Source organism: Geotrypetes seraphini, chromosome 11, assembly GCF_902459505.1.
Source record: "Geotrypetes seraphini chromosome 11, aGeoSer1.1, whole genome shotgun sequence".
NCBI lineage: Eukaryota > Metazoa > Chordata > Amphibia > Gymnophiona > Dermophiidae > Geotrypetes > Geotrypetes seraphini.
This window is the reverse complement of record NC_047094.1, coordinates 36,284,044-36,297,286: the sequence shown is the minus strand read 5'-3', so window position 1 is coordinate 36,297,286 and position 13,243 is coordinate 36,284,044. Positions and strand designations below refer to the sequence as shown.

General features: G+C 40.8%; 1 protein-coding gene across 12 annotated transcripts in view; it reads left to right on the top strand.

Moving 5' to 3' along the window:
* CLEC16A (C-type lectin domain containing 16A) overlaps nucleotides 1-13,243 on the top strand; it is a 377,291-nt gene that overhangs the window by 351,479 nt on the left and 12,569 nt on the right. For 7 of the 12 annotated variants that reach the window (XM_033914726.1, XM_033914722.1, XM_033914725.1 and 4 more), the window contains one exon: nucleotides 5,793-5,912. The exons of 4 other annotated variants lie outside the window; for them this stretch is intronic. In XM_033914726.1, coding sequence (XP_033770617.1) covers nucleotides 5,793-5,912 — 120 coding nt within the window. Of the gene's footprint in view, nucleotides 1-5,788; nucleotides 5,913-13,243 lie in introns of all 12 variants that reach the window. One more of the 12 variants, XM_033914733.1, reaches the window with a different exon arrangement.

Genomic DNA, 13,243 nt, shown 5'->3' with positions numbered 1-13,243 from the left:
TTTCTATATTCACGGGTCTGTTAATCCCCTATCACAGCGAATACAGAGGGAGACGTGTACTTTCTTTCTTGCCTCATCAGTGCTTAGATCTTGCATGGTTTGTCTGTGACTGACTGGTGGGAGTCATATGCGTGTCCACTGCACTGAAAGACTTGGGTAGAGGCCACCATAGAGCTCAGGAGAAAACTATAGATTTATGCGTCCTCATGACTAGAGAGAGTAAGAAAGCAAGCTAAAAGGGAACAAGGGCAACTTTATTGGTTTGAGTATTTGTTAAGACTGAGAGTGCTAGCGTTAGGCTAGAGACTTCACAAAGCTCCTCCAGTGGGTTTCACCAGTTGTTGCTTGTGCCATATGATTTAATTTCATTTATTAACAGATTTGTAACCTTTTCAATTTGTCTGATTGTACAAAGCGGATTGCAGTATGCAGTATTCAATAATCATCAAAGTGAAACATTGCTTAAGCATTTCCAAATTGTGCTTGTTGATAACTGTTCACAAAAATATATCAGGGGTAAATAACTCAAATACCATAGATATTTGTGGAGTGACTAAAGAGATATCAATAAGACCTGAAAAAGTCACTGCAGTGTTATCACACAAAATTCCAAACTTTTACTCATTCACAATTCTTATTCTTAGAACTCTGCTCAGAGACATGAAGGCTGATTACTCCGCCTCACCACCCAATCATCGCAGTGTCTAGAAATTGAATTGGCTCTGAAGATGTAAAATTCCCATAGATTAAGTGCTAGCAAAAAGCTATGCTGACACTGTCATTGCTTCATTTGTTATATCTAAGAAGAAACATATTTAATTAAATTCTCTTCTTCTCTCCTGAGTGGATTTCGTCACCTCTGGTTATATCCATATTTTATGACCACAGAAGGGAACTGCTCCCTTCTTAAAGAAAATCCACATCACAGACGCAAAGTCTTGTTCAAATACAAAACTCACTAATAGGGTGGAATGTTCCTTTACATCTGATGAGGAATCTTCCAAAAACCCTGTTAGATTTTGAAGTACATCAGAGCTTTGAGGTAAAGCATTTGTGGAGGGACTATTTTTTCCCGCAGTAGATGGTAGAAAGTAGACTTTATTGATAAGTGGAATTGACTGGTGGGAAATTCAAATTCTCTAGAAAAAACTTTTTGAATATTTCAAATGGTAACAAAAGTGGAATCTTTGGGCAATTTAGAATCCTCAAATTCAAACATCTGTTGAAGTTTTCTATCTGTTCAATCTTTCTCTGAAGGAAATTTTGATCTTTTATGATTGAAGATATAGAATCTTACAGACCATCTGATTCAGATTGAATTTTTTGGAAACATTCCTGTTTAACTTTTTCTATATTTAAAGAAAAAGCATCTACTTTGGAAACAAGTACCTCCATATCATTTGAAGTCTTGTCCACCTTCACATCCAAGGCTTTTATTGCCTCAAAAAGTGTTCCCAGCATTATTTCTGGCTTCTCCTGCTGCCTTCTTGTAGCTCTTCCCAGCCAGAATTTCTCCTTCATATGAGCCTTCTGGCTTCAGGGTCTCCTCCTCCTCATGTCTGGGACTCGACTCCACGCTCCTCGTCCCCACTGGACAAGGAGGTGCGGCCAATATCGGGGGAAAGAGTGAAACTTGCTCCAGAGAATTGAGCGCTCCCTCACTCAACTCTGCCACGGATCCTGCCCTCCAATTCTGTAGCTGAGTGCCATCGGTGTGCTGCCGCTCCAAATATTGCAGCAAAGTTGTTTGGATTGGGGAGGATGAGAGCACTGGTGGCATCGACGCTCTCACTACTCCTTTTCTTTTAGAATGAAGCATCGTCAGAAAAAAGCAAGTAAAAAAATTAACACACAATCAAACGGCTTAGAAGAAAAACGCGGAGCTCACAGAATGCCGTCAGCGTCCATCCGCCATCTTTTTTTCTCTCACTGCAACGCATTATTCAACAGGCTAACAGCAAAAAACACTCGGAGACTACAGCGAGTTCAAAATGTTGCTATCAGACTTCTGAAAAACCTACAAGCCCATGACCCAGTCTCTCCAGCTCCGACATCAGCCCACTGGTTGCCCATAACCAAACACTGCCTCTTCAAAGTCCTAGTGCTAGCTTATAAATCCCTCCACAACATAGTACCTAGTTACTTCTCAGACTTCCTGTCTACACCCCAAAAAGAGCTTTACGATCCCAGGATGAAATATGCCTACATACTCCCTCAGGGGATGCCCTCCAGCTCCAAACAGTGCAGAAATTATCCTACTCCAACTTCCTACCAAATCTCTAGAATAGCCTTCCTCCCCACATCAGATCTCTTAAAGGTCTCCTTTACTTTAAAAAAGCTATGAAAACGTGTGTCTTTGTCTAGCTTTTCCCCCTACCCTCTTCCACCCTACCCTATCTTTCGTTATTGTCTCAGCAGTACTTTTCATGGACTGTGGCTAAATGATTAGACACGCAAAGAGGCTGATCTTTTGTGTATACACTTCCTTCTCTGTATTAGCGGGGGTTAGGGGCAGAGCCCCTATTAAAAACTGCAAATAATATTCGGGCCGGTTCTGCCCCGAACCCCCGCTTCCCCTGGCTATTTTAAGCTCTGTAAGCCCCCCCCCCCTTAAACCTTACCTGGTGGTCTAGCGGGTTTTCGGGACAGGAGCGATCTTCCCACGCTCCTGCCCCGTGCAGATCGCTCACAGGAAATGGCTGCCTTGAGCTCCCGTAGTTTCTCAAGCCATTTCTTGTAAGTGATCTGCACGGGGCAGGAGCGTGGGAAGATCGCTCCTGGCCCAAAAACCTGCTAGACCACCAGGTAAGGCTTAAGGGGGGGCTTTCAGGGCTTAAAATAGCCCCAAAAAGAAAGAGTATTTTTAGGTTTAAAACCGAGAATACACGAATCCGTAGATACGGAACTCGCGAATACAGAGGGGGAAGTGTATTCTATGTCCCAAGCATGCTAGATGCCATTTTATTTGCTGAAATGATGTGATTAGGCTGTTCCTGTATCCCCTACTTATCCACCTTACCTGGACCGCCCTCTCGACACTGAAGTGACTCTCAAAACTATGCAATGTCTAGAGAACATGGTGTAAAACTATGAATGTAGCCATATATTATAAACTGTAACCCATTCTGAGCTCTTAGGGGAGGATGGGATATAAAACCAAAGAAAGAAAAGGAGCAAATGAAGTGTTTTTACTATATTTTGAAATTAAGCTTTTCAAGTTTACAGTCAGAAACGGCTTATTTAAAGTGCTTAATTACCCATGTTGGCTAGCTTTGAAACAATAGGTTTTGTTCTTAAAAATTATTCTTTTTAGAGATCTATTACTTCCCTTTCTGTATGAAAATTTTCATATATCTTTTTGAGTTTGTAAAGTAGATATAGGCAGCACCCCATAAGGAGCATATCATTCTGAAGGTGGTAGTACAGGCTAAATCTTGCCTAGCCATTTATTAGATCAAACGGTTGAAAAGAGATGATCATTTTATCTAGTTACAAAAGAAAAGGGGTTTAACATAAAAGGAAAAAATAATTATGGAGCTTTACATTTCATCTTCCTTAGCTATAAAAACAGGAGTTGATTTTATTATTTTGTTTTAATAGGGCAGGATCCAATTTTCTGTTCAGAAACTGTAAATCTTTCTTTTCATCTATCATTGCCTGCTCAAGAGCCATGCCATAAACCCAAAGTGTTCCAGATTCTCAATAGCAACCGGTCCCTGAGTGAGAAGAGCCACTTTATGGTCACAGGGACCAGTTTTTCAATCTAATCCAATCTACACATTTATATTCTACCAAATTCTCTTAAGAGCCAAAGCAGATTACAATAATATAACCAATTTAATGGACTAGAAATTACAGATTTCTGTGTTTACCCATTCATTATTATAAAAATATACATACAAATATATTTAAGAAAAAAATTTACAAAATAAAGGGCTCCTTTTATCAAGCTGCGCTAGCGGGGTTAACGTGCGCAACTTTTCATCACGTGTTAACCCCCGCGCTGGCCAAAAACTACCGCCTGCTCGAGAGGAGGCGATAGCAGCTAGTGCATCCCAGGGTTTAGCGTGCACCATTAACGTGTTAAACCGCTAGCGCGGCTTGATAAAAGAAGCCCAAAGTTTTCAGTTGGTGGCAAAATATAGAATAAACACAAAAGATTTTCTAAAGTGTCTGATATAGTTATCATTTTTTAAAAGTGTTTTAAGTGTTGGTAGCTGGAGTTTTATTAGGTATGGTAACATGCATTATATCATAATAAGTTAATAGAGGCAAGCAACTTTAATACACAACTTTGTCAGAAAATTTTAAACCCATCAGGAAAATTTTTAAGCATGATTTTAAAAAGAACTTGTACCTGAGAAGCACCTCTTAGATCACAAACTGTGTGGCAGGTTCCAAGTGTGCCGCGAGACACCAGGAAGGAGGAGCGGTGGCAGCGGCTGACTGCTTACAAGATGTGCCTTTTGCGGCAAGAGGCACCTCCTGTAGGCAGTCAGCCGGTGCTGGCGACTCTCCTCTTCACCGGCGTCTCTCCCCTCCTCCAGGACCCCCACCAGCGAAGTGACAGGTTCAGGGTCATGGCCGGATGGCCTTTGCGCATGCATGGATGTCAACGTGATAACATCACACATGTGCGTAACGTGCATCACGTTGATATCTGCACACTTCTGGATGCCTTCCGCCCGCGGCACCAGGTTTAGTGTGCCGCAGCACCGAAACGTTTGCGGGACAATGTCTTAGATGATTACTCACTGAATTACTGAGTGTTTGAATTTGGAGTTTAGATTATTTGCCTTTGCAAGTCCAGGCTCTATGCAAATTAGCAGGAGGTGGAGTAGATGCTTTTCTGCTCCGCTGAGTTTGCGCACTCCATTTGTACTGGAGGCAATGGAAGATGAAGTGACTTATCCAAGTTAACAGGGAGTGTCAATAGGAGAAGCCGACTTCAAACCTTGGTTTATATATGAGCTTTATACAGTATGAATAATCTAATTAAATATGCTTGAATAGTCCAGAAGTGGTCCTAAGTGGCTTGATTTAAAACTCTTGTATATCACATTTCTCTGTTTTCAAACAGAACAATGGGCTCCTTTTATCAAGCCGCGTAATAGCGCGCGTTAAACCACCGGCTGCGCTAGCTGCTACCGCCTCCTCTTGAGCAGGCAGTAGTTTTTGGCTAGCGCAGGGATTAGCGCGTGGTGAAAAGTCGTGTGTGTTAACCCCACTAGCACGGCATGATAAAAGGAGCCCAATAAGACAAAAAATATATGGTAAAATACAAATCTAGGAGATGTTTATATCATAAGATCTAACCCAAATAGTTCATGCCTGTCATTAGGCAGGTTAATTAAAAAAAAAAAAAGCATAGCACCATCAGTGTATGTAATTTATGCATGAAATAACTTGGAAACCATCATTCAGCTTATTGCTAAAAGTGTAATTGAAAGATGACAACTTTGAAAGTGTATAGCTGCATATTTAACTGCTCATTCGCACACTTTTTGTGTAAGTAACTGTAACTATGTGTGTCTATAGCTCTGAAGAATCTTTCCTTATAGATTAAATGCAATATATAGTATATCTGCTATGTGTGCACTTCATTTTCATGAGAGAAAAGGTTGTAACTTCTTACCAGAGTACCAGTAGTATTATGAGATGATTCATATGCTGTGTCCTGTCTACCTGATTGTTACTGTGCATTTCTCCTCTGTGTTTATTCCTGTTACCCTTCGCTCTTTCCCACTGTTAAAGCCTTCCTATGATCTGTTGCTGTGTTTTCCTCTAGTAAGGTCTGGCAGGAAAGGACGACGGCGAGTGTTTAGTCTGTCGGAGGCTGACAGTCACGGCGGACACTGGGTTTAGGCCCACGAGCGGCAGCTGCAACAGCAATCCGTGCAAAATCAATTCAGGCAGGTTCTTCCATCAGATTTCACAAGCCCTCAAGATGGAATACAGTATAGTCTAGCTTTATTTCCATTCTAATAGCAATGCTAATATGCACGTATTATGTTCCCACATCAGTATCAACCCTCATAACAGATTCTGAAAGGGTAATTCTATAACAGGGCAGCCACTTCAGCACATCACTTTTGTAGGAAGTGTGCACTTATGTAAGTGGCAACAAGTCATCTAAGCACTATTCTTAAGTGCACACTTAAGTGGCATAATGCATAAAAGCGAGGGGGTGGAGTGTGGAAGGGGCCTAAGCCATGCTGCCATTTGTGTGCCCTTGCCAAATTTAGGTGCCCACGACAACATTATATCTGGGGCTGGAGTAACCACAGACACTTACCTTTTAGGCATGGCGATTCTGGGTTGTGCTTTAATAAAATCTAGACGCTCAGATGCCATGACAAAATGCTCTCTCACTACATAGCACTGGCGCACCTAAAAAGAGGCGCCCACTTATAGAACTACCCCTGAGTGTGGTCAGACTTCTATTTAGCTTTCTTCTGCAAGCTTCTGAGAAACTTAGGAAGCTACTGTAAATTCTCAGGAACAACATTTATGCTAAAAGCTAACTGACGTACAATGGTGTGTCAAGTTTTGATGAAGTACAAGAAATTAATAATAATAAACAAACCAGAGCTTCCAGTTAAACACAGTTTGAGATTGGTATCTCCCTGCAAACAAAACATTCCTCCTCATGTTTTTTTGGAAAGCCTCATTTTTGTCAGTACAGTAAGAGCTAGACATTTCAAAACAGAAGGTTTGCAAACCATCAGTTTGACATTCATTGAAGCTGCTTGGTCATGGAGAAGTGCACTAAGGCTCTCAACTTACATTCATAATCCTGACATTATCCCAGGACAAGCAGGCAGGTATTCTCACTAGTGAGTGATGTCATCCGACAGAGCCCCGATGCGGACGTCTCACAAGCATACTTGCTTGAAGAAACTTCAGAAGTTTCGAGATGCCCGCACCGCGTATGCGCGAGCGCCTTCCCGCCCGATGCACCGGGCGTGTCTCCTCCGATTGAGGAGATTTGTAAGGCTGCCACTTGGTCCTCGGTTCATACCTTCACCTCACACTAGTGTCTGGATACTTTCTCCAGACGGGATGGACAGTTTGGCCAAACAGTATTACAAAATTTATTCTTCTAAGTTGCCAACTCTCCCACCATCCCATTGAGGTTAGCTTGGAGGTCACCCACTAGTGAGAATACCTGCCTGCTTGTCCTGGGATAAAGCAATGTTACTTACCGTAACAGTTGTTATCCAGGGACAGCAGGCAGCTATTCTCACGTCCCACCCACCTCCCCTGGGTTGGCTTCTCTGCTAGCTATCTGAACTGAGGAGACACGCCCGGTGCATCGGGCGGGAAGGCACTCGCGCATGCGCAGTGCGGGCATCTCAAAACTTCTGAAGTTTCTTCAAGCAAGTATGCTTGTGAGACGTCCGCATCGGGGCTCTTTCGGATGACATCACCCACTAGTGAGAATAGCTGCCTGCTGTCCCTGGATAACAACTGTTACGGTAAATAACATTGCTTTCTCTTACAAACTCATTCAGCAGCCTTGACGACTTTTCGAGAACTCACATATTATAGCTAATACAAACCATAAAAAACATGTTCGTTAGCTGTCATAGTAACTTAGTAAATGATGACAGATAAAAGACCTGAACAGTCCATCCAGTCTGCCCATTAGTTATTAAACAGCATTCCAGAATCTGATTTACTGCATGCAAGTTAAACATAAGTGCTCAATTCTGACAATATTGTACAAAATACTCTGCCAAATGTTCAGGAGCTGCCATTTTATACATTTGCAAATGTACAAAAAGAGCAGCATCAACTTGGTATATTCCATATGTAAGCGCCAGAGGATATGGTGACAGTGGTTAGCATAGCTGAGTTTTAAAAAGGTTTAGAACATAAGAATAGCCTTACTGGGTCAGACCAATGGTCCTTCAAGCCCAGTAGCCTGTTCTCACGGTGGCCAAAACCCAAGGAATAGTAATATTCCATTCTACTGATCCAGGGCAAGCAGTGGCTTTCCCCATATTTTTCTCAATAACAGACTATGGACTTTTCCTCCAGGAAATTGTCCAAACCTTTCTTAAAACCAGTTACGCTATCTGCTCGTACCATAACCTCTGGCAATGCGTTCCAGAGCTTAACTATTTTCTGAGTGAAAAAAAATTTCCTCCTATTGGTTTTAAAAAGTATTTCCCTGTAACTTCATCGAGTATCTCCCAGTCTTTGTAATTTTAGATGGAGTGAAAAATCGATCCACTTGTACCCGTTCTATTCCACTCAGGATTTTGTAGACTTTAATCATATTTCCCCTCAGCCATCGCTTTTCCAAGCTGAAGAGTCATAACCTTTTTAGTCTTTCCTCATACAAGAGGAGCTCTATAGTTGCCATCGAGACAGACATGAGGAAGCCACTGCTTGCCCCGGGGTCGGTAGCATGGAAGTTGCTACTACTTTGGTTTCTGCCAGGAACTTGTGACCTGGATTGGCCACTGTTGGAATATAATACTGGACTAGATAGACTATTGGTTTGACCTGGTATGGCTATTAATATGTTCTTATATCTGAAAATAGTAATGTTGCAACTTCTGTATAGCCTAGAGGTCCACTCCACTTTTTCTTGCATGAAAGGCACCATAAAGTGGCAGGTAGGCACTATTGTGTAAGGAAGCATCTAATTGCAAAGGGGGTGGGGGGGGACCATGGGTGAGACAAGAGTGCATCTCTCAGGTGTATCATTTGGTGCAACTAAGGATGCCAGTTGACATGGCACTTAGAGGGGCTTGCTGGTGCCAGGTTTTATACTGGGATCTTGATGCCAAGATGCCATTATGAATAAGCGCTAAACCACTGGTCTAGAGAATGACCTGGTGACAAAATTCATCACCGTTCCCGTCCCCGCGGATAACCGCGGGAAATAAACCCGTGTCATTTTCTAGTGTCTATTTCATCCTCAGTCCTTCTACACCAGCATTCTTCAAAGCAAAGCTTGCAGGTCAGTGGTTGTGGCCATTCATACTCTGATTCTTATGTGAGCCAAGGATAATGAAGCCATTGTGATATCACTGATGTGATTGGCTCTTAGGCACTGGTGGAATGAGGCATTATGACATCACAATATCTGCTCTGGATACCAGAGACTGTCATTCTGTAGTGTCTATCTCAACCTCAGTCCTTCTACACCAGCATTATTCAAAGTAAAGCTTGCGGGTCAGTGGTTGTGGCCATTTATACTCTGATTCTTCCCTCTTTCCCTAAAGAATGACATGAAGATGGTTTCCCGCGGGGACGGGAACGGTGATGAATTTTGTCACCCTGTCATTCTCTACCACTTGGCCCCTGAAATCCTCTGTTGCAGCCCTCAAACAGTTGGCTGAAATGCTCTTCGAATCCCGTAAATTTGTTAGGGCTCCTTTTACTAAGCCGCGTTAGGGCATTAACGCGCGCTGGACCTTAACGCCAGCATCAAGCTGGCGTTAGTTCTAGCCGTGTAGCACGCGGTGTAGCGAGCGGTAAAATCCTTCATGCGCTAAAAACGCTAGCGCACCTTAGTAAACGGAGCCCTTAGTTTCAATCTTGCCCAATTGATATAGTAACTGCAAACATTCTCTTAAGTGGGTTACTCAGGTGTCTCGTGTATGGAATTTGCTAATGTTCGCAATCCAAAATAGAGAGTTTTTAAAATGTATCCTTGAAGTGTTTGTAGAATCGATGTTAGTATTCATTTTTTATGTTTAATATCCAGTTGGAAGCAGCAGGTAGAGATGGTTTACAAAATTAGTAGCAGGTGTAAATTTGAAATCTCTTGGGGGCCCTCAGAGCTTTCACACTGCGATCCTTTACATGAAAAAGGTTGGAGATCATTGCGCTAAATGAACGGTATTGTAACAAGAATTTATAGACTGGCATGTCATTGCTGCCAATTAAATAGTAAGGCCGCAATTTTTTTTTTTTTAGACAGAAATATACAAGAGGTTTAGGAGATACGTTTAAGAAGGTACATTAGGGCCTTAATGCGCAGAGTAATGCGTGCTAAAATGCCACGCGCGCTAGCCGCTACCACCTCCTCTTGACCAGATGGTAGTTTTTCGGCTAGCGCGCACTATAGCGCACGCTAATCCGGTGCGTGCGCTAAAAACGCTAGTGCACCTTCATAAAAGGAGGCCTTAATCCCTTATGTAAAACCCTTGGCAAAATGAGCAATTTTTAGAAATCTGTGCATGCCTCCAAGCTGATGCAAAACCAGCAGCAATTTTTTTTAATATAGACATGTATTTCCTATATAAGGTTTTTGGCCTGCCCCAGCCATGCCCCCTTGAAATCTTTAAGTCCTGGTGGTTTCTATGTATAAATAGTTGTGTTCTGAAATCACCATTTCCATGTGTATGCAAAATACATGTGGAAATGCTTTTTATATATAGGCCGTAGGTTTATTATAGTATTAAATAACAGTGGGGAGAGAGCAAATGACTCCTAAAAACGCTCAGAAAAGTGAAACTCTGAAAGGGAGGTGGATACCTCCCCTTGAGGCAAGAGTTTACCGTCCAATCATTGCATTTGCTTTGTAGAACATCACTTTCTGACCACTGGTAAAAACTAGTATTGTTTAAATAAACTCTGTTAGATTGACTAAAAAGTTCAAAACAATTATGCACAACTCTTGCTTGGAACGATGATACCATTCACTTATCTGTACCAACTTTAAAGTTTGTAGTTGTAAGACCCCCAAGAGCCCTTACAACTACAAACTTTAAAGTTGGTACAGATAAGTGAATGGTATCATCGTTCCAAGCAAGAGTTGTGCATAATTGTTTTGAACTTTTTAGTCAATCTAACAGAGTTTATTTAAACAATACTAGTTTTTACCAGTGGTCAGAAAGTGATGTTCTACAAAGCAAATGCAATGATTGGACGGTAAACTCTTGCCTCAAGGGGAGGTATCCACCTCCCTTTCAGAGTTTCACTTTTCTGAGCGTTTTTAGGAGTCATTTGCTCTCTCCCCACTGGTATTTAATACTATTACAGTCAGTCTCTCATTCATCAACATAATCCCTTTTCTGACTGGTATTTATATTGAGTCCCTGTATGCCTTTTTAACGTAGGTTTATTATAGGCATCTAATGCCTTATAAATGGGAATATTTTTGTTCTAGCTTTTCTTCAATTACAGAATATGTGTAAAGAAACCACAAAGATGACAAAACTGTCCTAAAATCCCAGAGACTGAAGTATTTAGAAGGAGATTAGCTGGAAAGCCAATGAATGTTGAAGTAATTAAAGGAAACACTTATGTTTTGTGGGTTGATACTGATAAGACATCTTTCTTAAACTTTTCTCAGGTTTTATTGGTTTGTTACTGTAAGTAGAATCTCTTTAGCTGTCTTCCAGTTATTTCTGCCCTGTTATCCATTTTTTACTGTTTTGCTAAGCATGTCATTATAACTGTTGCCAAGAGCTTTGCTTTCCCGCTCTGCTCCCTGATCATCCTTCTCTTCATAACTTTGTTGGCACTTTGTTTGTATTGTGTACTTTGTCTGAAGCCTGAAACTACAGTAGAAATTTGGATTACATTTGGATAAACATAAAAGCATATTCATCAATGACTTAGCTTAAGGTTTCTGGAAACCCCTTGCGCTTTTCATTTCAGGTCTGCTATATGGATCTACAGGCAGTCCCCGGGTTAAGAATGAGTTAATGTTTTTAAAGCTGTTCTTAAGTCGGATTTGTATGTAACTCAGAACTTGTAGATTTTAAGATTCTTGCTGCTTACCTCTGCTCCCAGCTGACAAAAGGGCCAACTGTCCCTACCAGTGTTCCCTCTAAGGTACACTTCATTATATATGTTTATGTAAATACATATTAATTCTTTATTTTTTCATTTGTATGGACCTTCGGATATCAACTGGACCATAATTAGTGCCCAGCAATCTCTTGTCTTCATCAGTCCACTTTATTGTTTATTTACTCAAAACTCTAAAATTCATTTAATTTCATACTTATTCTTAATTTCATAACTCCATAACTATTTCTTCACTGTATTTCATTTTAGTTTACTTCATTTCCTTACTTAATGTCTTTTTCTTCTAATTAAATCTTATTAATTAGCTACTTAGCTTCGAGGTTAGCTCTCAAACGTTCATCAATGCCACCTCTCTCGACATGCATGTTTCAAACAACGTTTTTCTTCAGGGTCGAGGGGAACAATCGAGTATGTGCAGTCTTTCTTCAGACATACTCGACTGCACATACTCGATTGTTCCCCTCGACCCTGAAGAAAAACGTTGTTTGAAACATGCATGTCGAGAGAGGTGGCATTGATGAACGTTTGAGAGCTAACCTCGAAGCTAAGTAGCTAATTAATAAGATTTAATTAGAAGAAAAAGACATTAAGTAAGGAAATGAAGGAAACTAAAATGAAATACAATGAAGAAATAGTTATGGAGTTATGAAATTAAGAATAATATGAAATTAAATGAATTTTAGAGTTTTGAGTAAATAAACAATAAAGTGGACTGATGAAGACAAGAGATTGCTGGGCACTAATTATGGTCCAGTTGATATCCGAAGGTCCATACAAATGAAAAAATAAAGAATTAATATGTATATACATAAACATATATAATGAAGTGTATGTTAGTATTAGACCAATAATCTCTTTACAGTGTATATGGAACCGCAATATGTAAACAGGCACCATATAGCTTTATAAGATTAGAGATTTAAAAAGAGTACAGAGAATAGTTAGTGTTTAAGAGAAAAGTGACTAAGGACTACACTAACAATTGGTTAAGATTTATCAAGCCCTCTAATTACAGCATGCACAACCACACACTGTTCTTAATGTGGCCATGCGTCATTCCTGAATCTGCTACAGGAGACGTGTAGGAGTCTATGCCACTGGAAATCCTGCTCAATGAAATCAAATGAAGCTGCAGCCACGTTCTTAAGTACGAGTTGTACTTAAGTCGGGCATCTGTAACTCGGGGACTGCCTGTATTGACCTTTGCAGCTATTTTCTACTGAAATGTCTCCCTGCAGTTACCAGTTTGATTACATTTTTAGTTCCAATTATTAACATAACCAAGTTAAAGTTTACAGTGAGAATGCTATCTGCATATAGAATAATACCAAGGGGCTCTTTTACTAAGCTGCATATGGCACTAACACGGCAGGAAAAAAAGGGTCTAATGCAGGATATACTGAAGCGTTCCGCATTAGTCTTGCAATCTGTACACACTAAGACTGAAATTCTTTACAGGACACAC